The following is an 18199-nucleotide window of genomic DNA, read 5'->3' as shown; positions in this document are numbered from 1 at the left end:
CCCAGGCATCCTGAGCTTAGACTCTTACTTGCTGTTCTAGGCCAGCATCATCTTTTCCTCCCTGCCTTCCCCAAATGTGACTGGCACTTTTTCACACAAACCACTCTTTTCTGGAATAGAAAAAATTGGGTACAAATGTTTTTGTATAAGGCCAGGGACAGAGAACTTGTGAAGGTTATAAATCTTTGCCCAGATCCAGAAGGAGCTAGGATGAAGATGGTAAGATGATCCCTTAAGATCTGGCTGCTGGCTCTCAGCAGTCTGTGGCTGCTGAAGAAAGAATCAGAATTCAGCCTCTCTAATGTACATTTGGGAATGTGAGCTGCCTGCTTTGGGATTTTCCTTCTGCAGCTCTGCCTGTCAGCTGAGATCCCAAGATGTGGTGGGATATGATCTCGATCTCTCTCTCTCACTCTCTTTCTCTGTCTCTGTCTCTGTCTCTCTCTTTGTCTCTCTCTCTCCTCCCTCCTTCTCTCACTGTTTTGGGGTATACCCTAGGATTTGTCCATGAACTATTTTTCTCAAGGCTATCAATCTACCAGTTGAGGCACAGTTACACTTTCAGTTTTTTTGGTGGTTAATTGGAGATAAGAGTCTCTCAGACTTTCCTGTCCAGGCTGGCTTCTAACTGTGATTCCCAGATCTCAGCATCCCAAGTATTGAGGAATACAGGCACAAATTAACAGTGCCTGGTAAATCTGTGGCTCTTAGTGTGTTTTAGCAAAGTCATAACCATTCAGCAGTTCACTTCATAGCTATTTATTGAGCCAAATGTGCAACGTCAAACAGGCCCTGAAGACACAGCTGTGCACAGTCCACACTGTCCTTGCCCTCACAGAGTCCATACTCTAGTGGGAAGATACATAACAAGCACATAAATAGATACGTAAGGTGTAAGAGGTTTGAAGGAGCCAAAGCTGGACCAGAAGATAGAGTGACTATTAGATTGTATTAAAGGAAAACCTTAGGAGAGACAGGAAGAGGTAGAAGGGTTTTACAGATTCCTAGGGAAGAAGGTACCAGGCAGAGGGGACAGCAGATTCACTCGTCCTGAGGTGGGGTGTTCAATCTTGACTACTCCTATATGAAGTAGTCACCACTTGTTGGCCATCTTTTTTTTTTTTTTGGGGGGGGGGGGCCCGGTCCTGGGGCCTGAACTCTGGGCCTGGGTGCTGTCCCTCAGCTCTTCAGCTCAAGGCTAGCGCTCTACCACTTGAGCCACAGCACCACTTCCAGCTTTTTTCTTTTTGCTTATGTGGTGCTGAGGAATCGAACCCAGGGCCTCATGCATGCAAGGCAAGTGCTCTACCACTGAGCCACCTTCCCAGCCCCTTGTTGGCCATCTTATCCAGCCCTCCACCCTGGAGATTCTTACCTGCCCTCCCTACTGAGTTCCTCTTCTTCCTGCTTTCTCTGCTAGGCCCAGTTACTCTGAGGCAGCCTGCCACCTGGTGGCAACATACTGCTCCGCTTCATCCCCATACCTTCAACCAAGGCCTTCTTCAGGTGCCACGAATGCTTTCCTGGAGGAGCTGGACCTCCTGAAATAAGGCTGGAGGTGAATGACTCCTGACAGACAAATCCTTAGGTCCTTTAGGAAAGGACCTAAAATCATCTCTCCAGAGCCACTTTTCAACCATGGGTTCCTACATGGTAGTAACACTCCCCAAAGTGTCCCTGAACTCTTTTTTTTTGTCGGTCCTGGGGCTTGAACTCTGGGCCTGGGCGCTGTCCTTCAGCTCTTCAGCTCAAGGCGAGCGCTCTACCACTTGAGCTACAGCGCCACTTCTGGTTTTCTGGCGGTTTATTGGAGATAGGAGTCTCACGGTCTTTCCTGCCCGGGCTGGCTTTGAACCTCGATCCTCAGATCTCAGGCTCCTGAGTAGCTAGGATTACAGGCGTGAGCCACCAGAGCCCGGCTCCCTGAACTCTTTTACTCTTTTGGTAGAGCAAAAAAGTGAAGCCACAGGCTTCACTTCTGATTTTCTGGTGGTTAATTGGAAATAAAAGTCTCACAGACTTTCCTATCTGGGTTAGCTTAAAACCTCAGTCCTCAGATCTCAGCCTCCTGAGTAAGCTAGGATTATAAGCGGGAGCCACCAGTGCCAGGCAAGGCTTGGAACTCTGTGTGTGTGTTTTTTTTTTTTGGGGGGGGGGTCTGGTCATGGGAACTGAACTCTGGGCCTGGGCACTGTCCCTCAGCTCTTCAGCTCAAGACTAGCACTCTACCACTTGAGCCACAGCGCCACTTCCGGCTTTTTTCTTTTTGTTTATGTGGTGCTGAGGAATCGAACCCAGGGCTTCCTGCATGCAAGGCAAGCACTCTACCACTGAGCCACCTTCCCAGCCCCTGTACTATTTTTTTTTTAATCTGTCTTAAAATATAACTACTGCTGGGCACTGATGGTTCATGGCCACTACCACTCAGGAGGCTAAGATCTGAGGATTGTGGTTCAAAGCTAGCCTGGGCAGGAAAATCTGTGAGACTCTTGAAATAATTACCAAAAAAAAAAACTGCAGGTAGAGCTGTGTTCAAGTGACTAAAATAGCTCAGGAGCCACCACCTGTAATCCTAACTACTCAGGAAGCTGAGATCTGAGGATCACAGTTCAAAGCCAGCCTGGGCAGGGAAGTCCGTGAAACTCTTATCTCCAATAAACCACCAGAAGCTAGAAGTGATGCTGTAGCTCAAGTGGTAGAGCGCTAACCTTGAGCTGAAGAGCTGAGGGACAGCACTCAGGCCCAGGGTTCAAGCCCTATGACCAAAAAAAAAAAAAAAAAAAAAAAAAAGCTCAGGAAGCTAGGCACTGGTGGCTCAAGCCTATAATCCTAGCTACTCAGGAGGCTGAGATCTGAGGATCACCATTCAAAGCCAGCCCAGGCAGGAAAATCTGCGAGACTCTTATCTCCAATAAACCACCAGAATACCAAAAGTGGCCCTGTGGCTCAGTGGTAGAATGCTCGACTTGAGCTAAAGAGCTCAGGGACAGTGCCCAGGCCCAGAGGTCAAGCCCCATGCCCGACAAAAACAAAAAGTTACACTCAAAGAAATATACTAATTTGGGGGCTAGGAAGGTGGCTCAGTGGTAGAGTGCCTGCCTTGCATGTATGAGGCCCTGTGTTCAATTCCCCAGCAGCACATAAGCAGAAAAAGCCAGAAGTGGTTCTATGGCTCAAGTGGTAAGCGCTAGCCTTGAGCTGAAGAGCTGAGGGACAGCACCTAGGCGCAGAGTTCAGGCCCCATGACCGATGGAAAAAAAAAAAAAAAAAAAAAGAAAGAAATATACCAATTTTATTTTATTTATTCTTTTTTGCCAGGCCTGGGACTTGAACTCAGGGCCTAGGCACAGTCCCTGAGTTTCTTTTGCTCAAAGCTAGCACTCTAGGGGCTGGGAAGGTGGCTCAGTGATAGAGCACTTGCCTTGCATGCCTGAGGCCCTGGGTTCGATTCCTCAGCACCACATAAGCAAAAAGAAAAAAGCTGGAAGTGGCGCTGTGGCTCAAGTGGTAGAGCACTAGCCTTGAGCTGAAGAGCTGAGGGACAGCATCCAGGCCCAGAGTTCAGGCCCCACGACTGGACCCAAAAAAAAAAAAAGCTAGCACTCTACCATTTGAGCCACAGCACCACTTCCTGCTCTTTCTGCTTATGTGGTATTAAGGAATTGAAACCAGGGCTTCGTGCATCATGCTAGGCAAGCACTCTACCACTGAGCCACATTCCCAGCCCAATACACCAATTTTAAGTGCACCATTTGCCAAATTTTGTTAACTGCAAACTTTTGTATAGCTCAAATCCCTGTATAAAAATTTAGAACTAGCCAGGGCGCCATTGGCTCATGCCTATAATCCTAGCTGCTCAGGAGTCTGAGGTATGAAGATCATGGTACAAAGACAGACCAAGCAAGAAAGTCCATGAGACATTTATCTACTCAGAAAAAGCCAGAAGTAGTGCTGTAGCTCAAAGCGGTAGAGCACTAGTCTTGAGTAAAAGAAGCTCAGAGACAGTGCCCAGGCCCAGAGTTCAAGCCCTAGGACTGGCAAAAAAAAAAAAAAAAAGTGTGTGTGTGTGTGTGTGTGTGTGTGTGTGTGTGTGTGTGGTGTGTGTGTAGAAAGAGAGAAAGAGAGAGAGAGAGAGAGAAAATTCTGTAAGACCCTTTTTTTTTTTTTGACAGTCCTGGGACTAGAATTCGCCTGGGCGCTGTCCCTGAACCTCTTTGTGCTCAAGGCTAGCACTCTACCACTTCAGCCAAAGCACCACTTCCGGCTTTTTCTGAGTAGTTTATTGGAGATAAGTGTCTTACAACTTTCCTTAGATTTCAGCCTCCTGAGTAGCTAAGATTACAGGCATGAGTCACTGACACCCAGGTGTAACTTGTACATTAAGAAAACTTAAGCCGGGCGCTGGTGGCTCACGCCTGTAATCCTACTCAGGAGGCTGAGATCTGAGGTTCGCAGTTCAAAGCCAGCCCGGGCAGGAGACACCGTGAGACTCCTATCTCCAATAAACCACCAGAAAACCGGAAGTGGTGCTGTAACTCAAGTAGTAGAGCACTCACCTTGAGCTGAAGAGCTGAGGGACAGCGCCCAGGCCCAGAGTTCAAGCCCCACGACTGACAAAAAAAAAAGAAAAAGAAAAAGAAAACTTAAACACTGCATCTTCCTTATGAAAGTCTCATGGACTTTCCTGATCAGACTGGCTTTAAACTGTGACCCTCAGATCTCAGCTTCCAGAGTAGCTAGGATTACAGGCGTGAACCTCCAGTGCCTATGCCCTAAGACCCTTCTTTATCAATCCTGATTCATATTCTAAACCCTTTATCCAGACCATAGTAGTTTCACATCAGATTGCTAGTACCACTTTCTGCACATTTCCATTCTCCTTCCATACTAAAATATCTCCCATACTATTTTTTTTGTCTGTCATGGGCCTGAACTCTGGGCCTGAGACTGTCCCTCAGCTCTTCAGCTCAAGGTTAGTGCTCTACCACTTGAGCCACAGTGCACTTACAGCTTTTTTTCTGCTTATGTGATACTGAGAAATTGAACCCAGAGCCTCATGCATGCAAAGCAAGCACTCTACCACTGAGCCACTTACCAGCCTCCCATAGTATTTTTACTATTTTTACTCTCTTAGGTATACCTCAGCCCTACCAGACAACTGCCATTGGCTTTTAACAGTCTTTATCTGAATAATCCCATGTGGAAAGTTGAATTGTCTGCTCTGAGTTTCTCTACATTCTACTTCACACTCTATATTCAGGGGGTGAGGACGTTTGTCCTTATTTCTTTTCCTTTTGCCAGTCCGGACATGAATGCTGAACCTGGGCACTATCCTGAGCTTTTGTGCTCTTTCCTGAGTAACATCCAATGTTATCTTTTAACCTCCATCCCTCTTCAGTTTTGTAATTAATTATCTATCTTTACCACCTCATTAGGCAGTAAATAACCCCCCAACTATCTCCTAGTATATATGTATCCCCCAGTGCCTTACACAATGATTAGTACTCATTGCCATTTTTAAATTTTTTATTGTTATTATAAAGGCGATGTATAGAGGGGTTACAAATTATATGCGTTAGGTAAAGAGTACATTTCTTTTTGGACAATGTCACCCCTTCCCTTGCTCTCTCCCAGATTTTCCCTCCTATCCCCAACCACAAGTTGCATAGTTCATTTTCAGCATAGTCAATTAACATTTATTTTGAACTTGTGAATTAATCATTTGTAGAATATTTGTGTCTAGGGCCTCAGAGAGCATAGCTCAATTGTAGAGCATAATACTTAGCATAAAAGCCCTGGGTTCAACTCTCAAAATATATAAACACACCCTTATACACAGAGACACATACACAGAGAGAGAGAGAGAGAAAGAGAGAGAGAGACGAGAGAGAGAGAGAGAGAGAGAGAGAGAGAGAGAGAGAGAGAGAGAGAGAGAGAAGAATGCAGACATAAATTCTACCAGAGGCTTTTGGAAAGAGAGAGGGAAAAAACATGCACAGTACATTTTTTCTGCAATTCATTTATGGAATTGGGGCGGGTGATTTAACAGCTGTTTAGGAGCTAAGGCTGGGACAGATGAGTCCTTGCCTTCCTTCCCAGGAGTTTGTTGTGACACAGATGCTTGTAAGTTTTCCAAAATGGTCATCTGTTGTTCAGCAAGCTGAGTCTGAAGCTGGAGGTTGACATACATACAGTCTAGGAGTCCTAGGCATTCCTTGGGTTTAGCCTCAACTCCTGAAAGTAGAATAATAAATGTACAAAGGGACAAAAAGGAAAGAAATTTTTGGGAGGGCTCTGATAAGGTTCTCTATCTAATCTTCATGGGCACAATACAAATCACACTTTTGCTCAGCTGTCACCTTCTCAATGAAGCTTACCTGGCTATATTCTGGTTTTTGTTTGTTTTATGATTTTTTTTTCTTGTCAGTCATGAGGTTTGAATTCTAGGCCTGGGCGCTGTCCCTCAGCTCTTCAGCTCAAGGCGAGCACTCTACTACTTGAGCCATAGCACCACTTACGATTTTCTGGTGGTTAATTGGAGATAAGAGTCTCACAAACTTTCCTGCCCAGGCTGGCTTTGAACCATGATCCTCAGATCTCAGACTCCTGAGTAGCTAGGATTACAGACATGAGCCTCTGGCGCCCAGCTGTTTTATGATTTTTTTTTTTAATTAGCAGACATTATTTGTAAAAGAAATGGAGCTTCAGGCAGGCACCGGGGTTCATGCCTGTAATCCTACCTACTCAGGAGGCTGAGATGTGAGGATCACCATTCAAAGCCAGCCAGGGCAGGAAAGTCCATGAGATTCTTATCTACAATAAACCACCAGAAAACTGGAAGTGTTGCTGTGGATGAAGTGGTAGAGCACTTGCGTTGGGCTGAAGAGCTCAGGGGCAGCGCCCAGGCCCAGAGTTCAAGCCCCAGGACTGACAAAAAAAAAAAAAAAAAAGAGGGGCTGGGAAGTTGGCTCAGTGGTAGAGAGCTTGCCTTGCATGCCTGAGGCCTTGGGTTCGATTCCTCAGCACCACATAAGCAAAAAGAAAAAAGCTGGAAGTGGTGCTGTGGCTCAAGTGGTAGAGCGCTAGCCTTGAGCTGAAGAGCTGAGGGACAGCGCCCAGGCCCAGAGTTCAGGCCCCACGACCGGACCCAAAAAAAAAAGGAATTGAAGCTTCACTATGACATTTTCATACGTGAGTATAGTTCATCCCAATCAAACTAGCCTCTTCTATCACTCTTCCTTATTCTAAAGCAATTTCAACCCAGGCTTCATTGTTCTATTTTCATATATACAGGTAAACTACTTCCACCAATTCATTCTCATTCACCCTCTCTGTCTTCCCTCTTTCTGCTGGTGCCCTTCCCCCAAAAGAGCCTCTTTTCCTTTTTTTTTTTTTTTCAGAAACCAAAGAGTTTCTGTTTTATCTATTTTTTTGGGGGGGGGGGTTCAGTCGTGGGGCCTGAACTCTGGGCCTGGGCGCTGTCCCTCAGCTCTTCAGCTCAAGGCTAGCGCTCTACCACTTGAGCCACAGCGCCACTTCCGGCTTTTTTTCTTTTTGCTTATGTGGTGCTGGGGAATCGAACCCAGGGCCTCATGCATGCAAGGCAAGCGCTCTACCACTGAGCCACCTTCCCAGCCCCTTATCTATTTATTTTTATTTTTATTACTTTTTTTGGTCATTTGTGGGGCCTGAACTCTGGGCCTGGGTGCTGTCCCTCAACTATTCAACTCAAGGGGAGAGCTCTACCACTTGAGCCACAACACCACTTCCAGCTTTTTCTACTTATGTGGTGCTGAGGATTCGAACCCAGGGCTCATGTATGCAAGGCAAGCGCTCTACCACTGGGCCACATCCCAGCTCCAGGGTTTCTGTTTTAATTTGAAACCAGTCACTGGAACACATTCCCCTTTCCTTAAGGATTTATTTTTCCCATAATATTCCTGGCCATATTGTAATTACTTAATCTTTGTCTAGGTCCCTCTTCTACTACATAAAGCTTCAGGAAGGCAAGGACATTGTATGATTTGTCCATTGCTGTGTCCTCAGCATCAAGAACACCTGCACATCATAAGTATTCATCCAGTGTTGCCTGTGAGGCCTGATTTTCCTTCTTTTTCTGTCAGTCATGGGGCTTGAACTCAGGACTTAGGAGCTAGCCCTGAGTTTTTTTGCTCAAGGGCCACTTTGAGCCACAGTGCCACTTTTTTGGTTTTCTGGTGGTTAAGTGGAGATAAGAGTCTCACAGACTTGCCTTCCCAGGCTGGTATAGAACTGTGATTCTGAGATCTCAGCCTCCTGACTAGCTAGGATTATTGGTGTAAGCCACCAGCACCCAGCTTTAACTTTCCTTCTAAGAGCTCAGACACCTCAGCCTCCTTCTCATACCTGACATGGTACCTCATTAGCAGTGAACTGAAGAGTACAGCAGCATGTGTTTTCAACTACAATAATGTAGTTAACTTTTGCAATTATAGGTCTGCATACTTCTTTGGTCTTGACTTCTTCTGAGGTCCTTAAAACCAAGAGTTATGAGTGCCTAAGGCTGGGCTCCCCATAGATATTTCAAATATGCACTGCCTTCCCCAGGGGGAGGATGAATAATAGTAGGTCAAAGAAACCAATATTGAGCTTCTAGTTAACCATTTTCTTCCCTGGCCTCTTTTAACTAACATGACTAGCAAGCATTGAGATTTTCATTTTATTTTATTCCTGTCTATTCTAACAAAGAAATGACACAATTTGGTAGAACTGGGATGAAAATAAAATCAACTGAATAATCAACAAATTACAATGAAGTGGAAACAAGCAATTATGAAAACTCCAGGTGAGCCTGCACACACAGTTGGCACTAGCTGGGAAAAGGTTAGCCCACCTCCTCCAACTTCTTCTCCCTGCTGAGTCTACTGGCAAACCTCCCTACATCTTTACCTGACGGCAGCTTTGTTGTCTGGAGGTTCAGAAAAGTGGCTGGTAGAGAAGTTGCTTGAACATCAATGAGACTGGGAGAAAGTTTTGCTCCACAAAAAGGCACATTATTATTTTCTTCATTGGCTAGAACAAAATCAGATGTTATACTAAATCAAAGCTTATTCCAGCAAGAGATGTCTTTCTTTTTTCCCTTTCCTGCTGCTTCTTTTTTTCTCTCCTCTCCCCCAAATCCAGATAGGGTCTTGTTATATAGTCCAGGATGGCTTCCAATTTGTGATCCTCCCATGCTAGTCTCCTGAATAGTATGATCACAAGACTACAAGCATGTTTTATTCTGGCCAATAGATTTTCAATTGAACCCAAGGACTCAAATATGCTAGGTACATGCTCTACCATTTGAGCCATACCCCCACCCCTTTTGTTTGTACTTTGAGATAAAGTCTAGTTACTTTGTCCTGGCTGACTTCAAACTTCAGACCCTCCCATCTGGGCCTCCTGAATAGCTGGAATTACAGCTGTGAACCACCCCTTAGGTACTGAGGTTTGAACTCAGAGAACTTTGGAACTTAGGGCTTTGGAATTTAGGAACTTGAGCTTGCTAGGCAGACACTTTACTACTTGGACATTGCCATGCTTTACTTATTTTTCAGACAGGATCTCAGATTATTCCCCCAAGACTTGCCTCAGACTTCCTATCTATATCTCTTGTGTAGTTTGAGATTACAGATGTGACCACCACACCTGGCTTAGTGCTTGACATGGATCTTGCTAACTTTTTACATGGACTGGCCTCAAACCATGAGACTCCTAAATCCTTGCCTCCTGAATGTCTGGGATTACAGGCATGAGCTACTATGTTTGTCCTTCTCCATTTTTGAGCTAGGGTTTCACTGTGTAGCCCAGGCTGGCCTCAAATTTGTGATCCTCCTGCTTCAGCTTCCTAAGTCCTGGAATGACAGGTGTGTGCCACTATACCAATTAGAACAGCTTTTCAAATTAAGATGAAACTAGCTGATAGGTCATACCCTAAATATCTTACATATCAGAAAGATATAGAGAAAAGAAAAAGAAAAAAGTGGGATTAAAGAAAACCAAGCAAGAAACAGGTGCCAGTGGCTCACACCTGTAATCCTAGCTACTTACTCATGGGGCTGAGATCTGAGGATTGTGCTTTGAAGCCGGCCAGGGCAGAAAAATCTCTGAGAGACTCTTATCTCCAATTAACTACTCAAAAACCAGAAGTGGTGCTGTGGCTCAAGTGGAAGAGCACTAGCATTGAGCACAGAGAGGCTCAGGGACAGAGCCTAGCCCCTGAGTTGAAGTCCCATGACCAACAATAAAAAGAAAACCAAGCAAGAGTGGGATAAGCTTAAGATCTAATTTACTTACATTTATCTTGTTAGCATACATTAGTTATACAGACATTTTTAAATCCTTATTGTTATATACTATATATTCATTAATGTACTAGATGCAAGTGCATACACATCATGGTTTCTAGGTGCTTGTTTTCTACTTAGGGAGATCCTATGTGGGGAAAAAAGGGCCTCTGATCTTTAGTTTTACTGAGCATACTTTGTGTGTGTGTGTGTGTGTGTGTGTGTGTGTGTGTGTGTGTGTGCCGTACTGGAGCTTGCACTTAGAACCTGGATACTATCTCTTACCTTTTTCCATTAAGGTTGACACTCTACCATTTGAGCCACAGCTCCACTCCGGGCTTTTTGCTGGCTAACTGGAGGTACACATCTCATAGACTTTACTGCCTGGGCTGGCTTCAAACCATGATCCTCAGATCTCAGCCTCCTGAATTGCTGAGATTACAGGCCTGAGCCACTTATACCCAGCCTTAGTATGCAATTAAATGCAAAAATAAATGTTTCAAAAAGAAAAGAGATTAATATGAATCAGAGAAGGCTCAGTACAAGTGGAGGACATTTATTATTGTACCTAAAAAAATTGGGGCTTGGGGCTGGGAAGGTGGCTCAGTGGTAGAGCGCTTGCCTTGCATGCCTGAGGCCCTGAGTTTGATTCCTCAGCACCACATAAGCAAAAAGAAAAAAGCCAGAAGTGGTGCTATGGCTCAAGTGGTAGAGTGCTAGCCTTGAGCTGAAGAGCTGAGGGATAGCACCCAGGCCCAGAGTTCAGGCCCCACAACCGGACCCCCCAAAATTTTTTTAATTGTGCCTCATGAATGCTAGGTAAGCACTCTACCACTAAGCTACAGTTTCCACCCAAGAACTTTTTTTTCCCTTTGAGACAAGGTCTTGCTATGTTGAGACAGCCTCAAACTTTGGATCTTCCTGCCTCAACCTCCCAAATACTAAAACTGCAGGTATGCTCTCATACCTGGCTTGGGATGAATGGAAAGGAAATTTCAAGTGGGAGAATAAAGGATATCATGAACAAAGGCAAAGAAAAGAATATGGCTGGATTGTCAAGGAGTCATGGAAACTGGCTAGGATCAGAAGTGGGGAGAGACTGAAAAGAAGGATGCTTTGATAGTAGCAAATCTGTGGTGTAGGCTCTCTTGTAAGAGACTGTGAGCCCTATCATGGACATATTACTTTTTTCTACTGAGCAATCCTTCCTCAGACCCAGGCCAGACTGGGACTGCACTTAAGCCCTTCTCTCCAACAAGAACAGGCATGTGAGCCAACAGAAGCTAATACTGGCATCTTGATCCTCTAAGGCAGCTGTGACAAGCAACTGGTATGTACATGAGGTAGAGTGGTTCACAGTAATACCCTGACATCAACATACAGACCCTGTATCAAAGCTTTCCTTTCTTCTGATTTGCTATCCTGGGAAGATGCAAAGCTGAGCCAAATGAAAGCTATTGTGGTCAGCATGCCATGAGAAATGTATAAAAGCAAGATGAGCGCCAGCCTTGAGAGGAAAAAGCCAAGTAAGAGAACTAATTCCTAAGTTCAATCCCCAGTATTGGCACAAAGAAAGAGGCAGAGGAAAGAGAGAAAGAGAGCGAAAGGAAAAGAGATACCAATAAGCATGGAACCCCCAGTTCTAATGCCCTAGTTTTTGCAGCCCTTCCTCCTATTATGTGAGCTACCACGTGTCCCTCCCAATTGCAGAAGTCCCTAAATTATTCTTTTTATGCAAGTTTAAGTTAAGCTGCTATTATAGTACCATAATCACATTTTAGATATATGAAATTTTGAAGAGGAAGTAGAAAATCCAAATAAAAATAAGATATGGAACTAAGATTAGATGAAAGGCAAAATATCCAGGCCAGCCATAAAAAGATGAAGCAGCTATAAAAATAAATTAGTGGGGAGAGACAAGGAGATGGGGGCATATACATACAGGAAAGAAAAGTGAGCAAATACATTGTCTTCAATGTACAAGAAAATCATTTTTATTAAATAAATAAAAATAAATTAGCTCTCCATGGCAAAATTTTTAAAAAAGAGAAAGAAAACTGGATAATTGAGTAATTCTTCCTCAGGAGTCAGAGATGAAAGGAAAAGGAAGTGGTGAAGTAGGTGGAAGAATAATGCATGGAAAAATAGAACTGTTGGGACTTGGAAACAATGAAAGTACTTGTGTCACTGGGGAGTCAATAACTTAGATCACCAAGGAAGAAAAAAAAAACAATAAAAAACAGAACTAGGGTTCTGGGTGCTGGTGCCAGGTTCCAGTGGCTCATACCTACTACTCCTAGCTACTCATACCTACTCATACCTAGCTACTCAGGAAGCTGAGATCTGAGGATCAAGGTTCAAAGCTAGTCTGGGCAGGAACGTCCATAAGACTCTTTTCTCCAATCAACCACCAGCGGTGCTGTGGCTCAAGTGGTAAAACACTAGTCTTGAGCTACAAAGCTCAGGGACAGCATCAAGGCCCAGAGTTTAAGCCCCATGTCCATCCAAAAAAAAAAAAAACAAAAAAACACAATAAACAAAAAACAGGACTAGGGTGCTGCTCAGTGATGGAGCACTTGCATAACATGTACAAGGCCCTGGGTTCAACAGCACTTAAAAAGAGAAAAGGGGGAATAAAACAGAAATCATTCAATCATATCTCATATAAGAGATAGCTAAGTGCCTAAAATGTATCAGGATAACACAGTAGGCTATAGATGTGATTGATACTTTCCTAGAACAATTTTGCATTGTAGAGAGTAATTAAGTGATAAAGCATGCACATTATTCTACCCATAAGTTCTGTGAGAGCTCCTCAGAGACCATGGAGTTGGGGAATTTGTCCTAAGAAGTATCTCAACTAGGATCTGAAGGATGAAAAGGGGTCTCATCATGAAAAAACATTCTTGGGGCAGAGGTGTGACAAGCAGATTATATGAAGAATGTCTTATATATGAAAATTTTCATTTATTCAAAGTGTCCCAGAAGAAATAGGATAGTAAAAGAAATATGTGCTCACACTAAGTGATAAGTGCTTTCTGTTGGTGAATCATTGAACCTATGAAAATGGAAATGTGTTAGAGAATAAGATCAGGGAGCAACACAAGGAGACAAAACAGAAAAATAGTAAAGGTGTTTTATATACATACATTCTTTGATATATATATATATACATATATATATGTATGTATATATATATATACATATATATACATATATATATGTATGTATGTATGTATATATATATATATATATATATATATATCTCTTTAACCACTTGAGCCACAGCACTACTTTGGTTTTCTGGTGGTTTACTGGAGATAACAGACACAGACTTTCCTACCTGGCCTGGCTTTGAACCTTGATCCTTAGATCTCAGCCTCCTGAGTAGATAAGATTACAGGCATGAGCCACTGGCACCTGACATTTGATATATTTTTTACCATGACCCTAGGATGTATTTTTTTTTACAATGACCCAATGAAATAGGTAATATTATCAACATTTTATTTTATTTAGTTTTGCCAGTTCTGAGGCAAGAACTCAGGGCCTAGGAACTGTCCACTTTAGTCACAGTGCTACTTCTGGCTTTTTCTGTTTATGTGATACTGAGGAATCAAACCCAGGGCCTCATGCATGCTAGGAAAGCACTCTACCACTAAGCCACATTCCCAGCCCCATTATGAACATCTTATTGAGAAAACTTAAGTTGAAAGTTAGCTCAGGACTGGACAACTAGCATGTGGCAGTGCTGGAATTAATCTTGGGCCTGGAGACTCCACAGCCATGCCTTTACCACTTTTGTAATTGTAAAAAGAGCTAGTTAACTTAAATGTCCCAGCTAAGGCATAGTAGTCAGTCTCATAGATTAAAAAATATCTACCACCCACAATTAAATGGATAGGTTCAGGATTCATGTACTTCCCTGACCACCAGTGGGTTTTTCCCATTCAAACTGAGGACCTGTTTGCTGCATTTAGTGAGATCCCTGCAATACAAAGTCTTGTTCTAAGTATTAAGAAGCCTAACAGAAAGGAAGAATACATTAATTCAATAATGACTAAGCATCTATTTATCAGGCCCAGTTCTTGGTATAGGAAATACAGTAATAATCCTTTTAGTGAGGAATACACAAAACACAAGTACTTCTTTTTTTTTTTTTGGCTGGTTATAGGACTTGAACTCTGGGCCTGGGAGCTCTTCAGCTCAAGGCTGGTGCTCTACCACTTGCACCACAGTGCCACTTCTGGTTTTCTGGTGGTTTATTGGAGATAAGAGTCTCACAGACTTTCCTGCCCAGGCTGGCTTTGATCGTGATCCTCAGATCTCAGCCTCCTGAGTACCTAGGATTACTACAGGCATGAGCTACTGATGCTGGGCAAAAGTACTTTCCAATTAAACAGTTAACAGGAGATTTAAAAAAAAAAAAAAAAAAAAAAAAAACAATGACAAGCCGGGTGTCAGTGGCTCACACCTGTAATCCTAGCTACTCAGGAGGCTGAGATCTGAAGATTGCCATCTAAAGCCAGCCCAGACAGGAGTGAAACCCTTTTTTATTATTATTATTGTTGTTAGTTATGGGGCTTGAACTTAGGGCCTCAACCTGGACGTTGACCCTGAGCTTCTTTGCTTAAGGCTAGTGATCTACCACTTTGAGCTACACCGCCACTTCCAGTCTTTTTTTTTTTTTTTTTTGGGTCTGGTCGTGGGGCCTGAACTCTGGGCCTGAGCGCTGTCCCTCAGCTCTTCAGCTCAAGGCTAGCGCTCTACCACTTGAGCCACAGCACCACTTCCGGCTTTTTTCTTTTTGCTTATGTGGTGCTGAGGAATCGAACCCAGGGCCTCAGGCATGCAAGGCAAGTGCTCTATCACTGAGCCAACTTCCCAGCCCAACTTCCAGTCTTCTAGTGGTTAATTGGAGATAAGAATCTCATGGTGACTTTTCAGCATTTACTGGCTTTGATCCTTAGATTTCAGCCTCCTGAATAGCTAGGATTACAGGCATGAGCCAGTGGCACCCGGCTTCCAGGAAACTCTTATCTCTAATTAACCACCCACAAAACTTCCATAACTATACATTGCCCCAACACCTACCGAATCTTCCCGAACTAGAGCCATCTCATCATTGTCATGTACAACCCAATCTTCCACATCATAAACATTATCCAATATATCCACTCCATCATCCCCAAGCACATAGGAAGTGGCACTGTGGCTTGAAGTGGTAGAGGGCTAGCCTTGAGCAAAAAGAGCTCAGGGACAGTCCCCAGGCCCTGAGTTCAAGCTTCACGACCCTCCCTCCCTCACTTTCCCGCCCCCCCCCAAAAAAAAGAAAAAGACACACATAAAACTAGTATCCCCAAATGCAGGGCAATTAGACCTCTGGCTTTGAGGGGGAGGGAAGTAGGGCCTCCAACACACACCTTTTCTGTTAGTGGGATGACTAGTGTGCTGCTCCATCGAACACCAAAAGGTGTGGTGCCTGGGAAAGAATCATAGCATCACATAATCAAATAACCCAAGCTTATTTTTACCACTGCCAATTCCATAAATTATCTCAGGCAGATCCAACTGAGCTATTCCAATTTGGGAAGGAAGAAATGTTAAGGAGTATTCTGTTCCATGGCAAATGTGGCTTATTGAATTGCTCATTCTCTCACATTCCTTTCGCTGGAAGTCGTTACTATTATTGCTTCCTTTTCCTCTGTACAAAACAGACAAAATCCAAACCTTAAGAGTATCTTACTAGCCGGGCGCTGGTGGCTCACGCCTGTAATCCTAGCTACTCAGGAGGCTAAGATCTGAGGATTGCGGTTCAAAGCCAGCCCGGGCAGGAAAGACCGTGAGACTCCTATCTCCAATAAACCACCAGAAAACCAGAAGTGGCGCTGTAGCTCAAGTGGTAGAGCGCTGGCCTTGAGCTGAAGAGCTGAGGGACAGTGCCCAGGCCCAGAGTTCAAGCCCCACGACCGACAAAAAAAAAAAAAAAAAAAAAAAAAGAGTATCTTACTAACTGGTCGCAGGTGGCTCACGCCTATAATCCTAGCTACTCAGGAGGCAGAGGTCTGAGGATTGCAGTTGGAAGCTAACCTGGGCAGGAAAGTCCATGAGACTTTTATCTCCAATAAGCTACTCAATAAGCTGGAGGGGGGGGGGAGGGTCTTACAAAGCCTGGCTCTGGTGGCTCATGCTTGTAATCCTAGCTACTCAAGAGGGTGAGATCTGAGAGGATCCAGTTCAAAGCCAGCCCAGGCAGGAAAATTCATGAGATTCTTATCTCCAATTAACCACTATAAAACCAGAAGTGGAGCTATAGCTCAAAGTGGTAGAGAGCTAAAGTGGTAGAGCACAAAAGCTCAAGGGCAGGGCTAGTAAGGTGGCTCAGTGGTAGAGCGCTTGCCTTGCATGCATGAGGCCCTGGATTCCTCAGCACCACATAAGCAGAAAAAGAAAAAGAAAAAAAAAAAGCTGGAAGTGGCGCTGTGGCTCAAGTGGTACAGTGCTGGCCTTGAGCTGAAGAGCTGAGGGACAGAGCCCAGGCCCAAAGTTCAGGCCCCACGACCAGACCAAAAAAAAAAAAAAGCTCAAGGGCAATGCCCAGGCCCTGAATTCAAGCCCCACAACTGAAGAAGAAGAAAAAAAAGCCTCATAACTTGCCTGTAATCCTAGCTACTCAGGAAGCAGAGATTTCCAATTAACTAGCAAAAGTAATTAAATTAAAAGAAATTCGGAGTGGAGGTGTGGCCCAAGTAGTAAAGCACCAGCCAAGAGGATGAGACCCTGAGTTTCAATCCCCAGTACCCGCGGTACACACACACACACACACACACACACACACACACACACACACGAGAAAAGGAAAAAAGTCTCTTACAAACAGGTAATTAGCTTCCATATTCTCTGATTTTTTTAATAGTCCTGGGGTTTGACCACTGTCCCTCAGCCTCTCTGTGTTCAAGGGTAGCGCTCTACCACTTGAGCCACAGCGCCACTTCTGGTCTGTTCTGCTTATGTGGCACTGAGGAATTGAACCCAGGGCTTCATGCATGCTAGTAATGCACTCTACCACTAGGCCACATTCCCAGCCCCTCTGATTTTTTTTTTTTTGCAGTGTTACCCTTTTTTCCTATTCAGTGTGGTAATGAATATTTGTCTCCCCCAAGTTCTTTAACAGACCTGGGGAGAATAAGGGTGGGAGAGGGGTAACTGGATGTGGGAAAAGAATATCTCAAAGCACTACTTTGAAATACTTTTGAGAAAAATGTGTCGATGTGGTCACTCGAGGAACACGTAACTCAACACGCAACTCCAACACCGTTCACAGTCTAAGAAAGCGTTTGCCTAAGAAGGGCAAAAATCCACACACAGCACCGAATGAGAGGCGACAAACCACAACTCCCAGCGTGCCTAGGGAAAAGGATCGTCGCCGCCCAACCCGGCTCCACGGGACAACACTTCACCCTGCTTCCAACCGGCCAGGTCTTCCTTCAACTGCCATTTCAGTCCCGTCCCTGTCTATTCCTCCCCGTTGCTATGGCTGGTATAAAACACTAGAAACTGTCATGCCGCTCTCGACCTTCACGGATCAACAGAAGCCAACGAACAACTTCCAGTTTCCTGACCTTAACAGCGGCGTTGATCCAAAGCCTTAGCCCCAATACCCGCCCAATAGTTGATACGCATGCGCATCACATGATGGCTAACGGCTTCAGTCTCTGCGCTTGCGCTGACGTTCACTCAGCACGCGGCCGGGAGCGGCCACCCCATTGCGCAAGCGCCTGTGCCTTCTCATTTCCATCATCGTGCTTTCTCTATCTAGCTTGCACTGCTGTTCTCGCGTTGGAGGCGGAGCTAATACGTCTATTGGTCTGTTTTAGTGTCAGTCAAAAAAG

General features: G+C 44.4%; 1 protein-coding gene across 4 annotated transcripts; it reads right to left on the bottom strand.

The window, feature by feature from the left end:
* Positions 1-5516: 5516 nt before the first annotated feature.
* Positions 5517-18032, bottom strand: Tsacc (TSSK6 activating cochaperone). Of its 4 annotated transcripts, none has more exons than XM_069990181.1 (4): positions 17930-18032; positions 15731-15789; positions 8929-9051; positions 5517-6234 (listed from the first exon to the last, which is right to left on the bottom strand). In XM_069990181.1, the coding sequence occupies exons 2-4, from the start codon at positions 15765-15767 to the stop codon at positions 6017-6019; spliced, it is 378 nt and encodes a 125-aa protein (XP_069846282.1). In that variant the 5' UTR covers positions 15768-15789; positions 17930-18032; the 3' UTR covers positions 5517-6016. The 4 variants fall into 4 exon arrangements, with proteins under 4 accessions (XP_069846282.1, XP_069846281.1, XP_069846283.1 ...); XM_069990180.1 differs by lacking the exon at positions 17930-18032 and adding an exon at positions 17768-17915; XM_069990182.1 differs by lacking the exon at positions 17930-18032 and adding an exon at positions 17715-17788.
* Between the last annotated feature and the right edge of the window lie 167 nt (positions 18033-18199).

This window comes from Dipodomys merriami, unplaced genomic scaffold (genome assembly GCF_024711535.1).
Source record: "Dipodomys merriami isolate MVZ:Mamm:240054 unplaced genomic scaffold, mDipMer1.0.p SCAF_392, whole genome shotgun sequence".
Lineage (NCBI taxonomy): Eukaryota > Metazoa > Chordata > Mammalia > Rodentia > Heteromyidae > Dipodomys > Dipodomys merriami.
This window is presented reverse-complemented; position numbering and strand designations above follow the sequence as displayed.

Coding starts and splice junctions, on each gene's coding strand:
- Tsacc (XM_069990180.1), bottom strand. CDS start 17,805: ATGGCAGTTGAAGGAAGACCTGGCCGGTTGGAAGCAGG. Junction 15,790..17,767: donor CCTGGCCGGTTGGAAGCAGG/GTGAAGTGTTGT, acceptor ATTCTTTCCCAG/GCACCACACCTTTTGGTGTT. Junction 6,235..8,928: donor GACAACAAAGCTGCCGTCAG/GTAAAGATGTAG, acceptor TTCTACTTTCAG/GAGTTGAGGCTAAACCCAAG.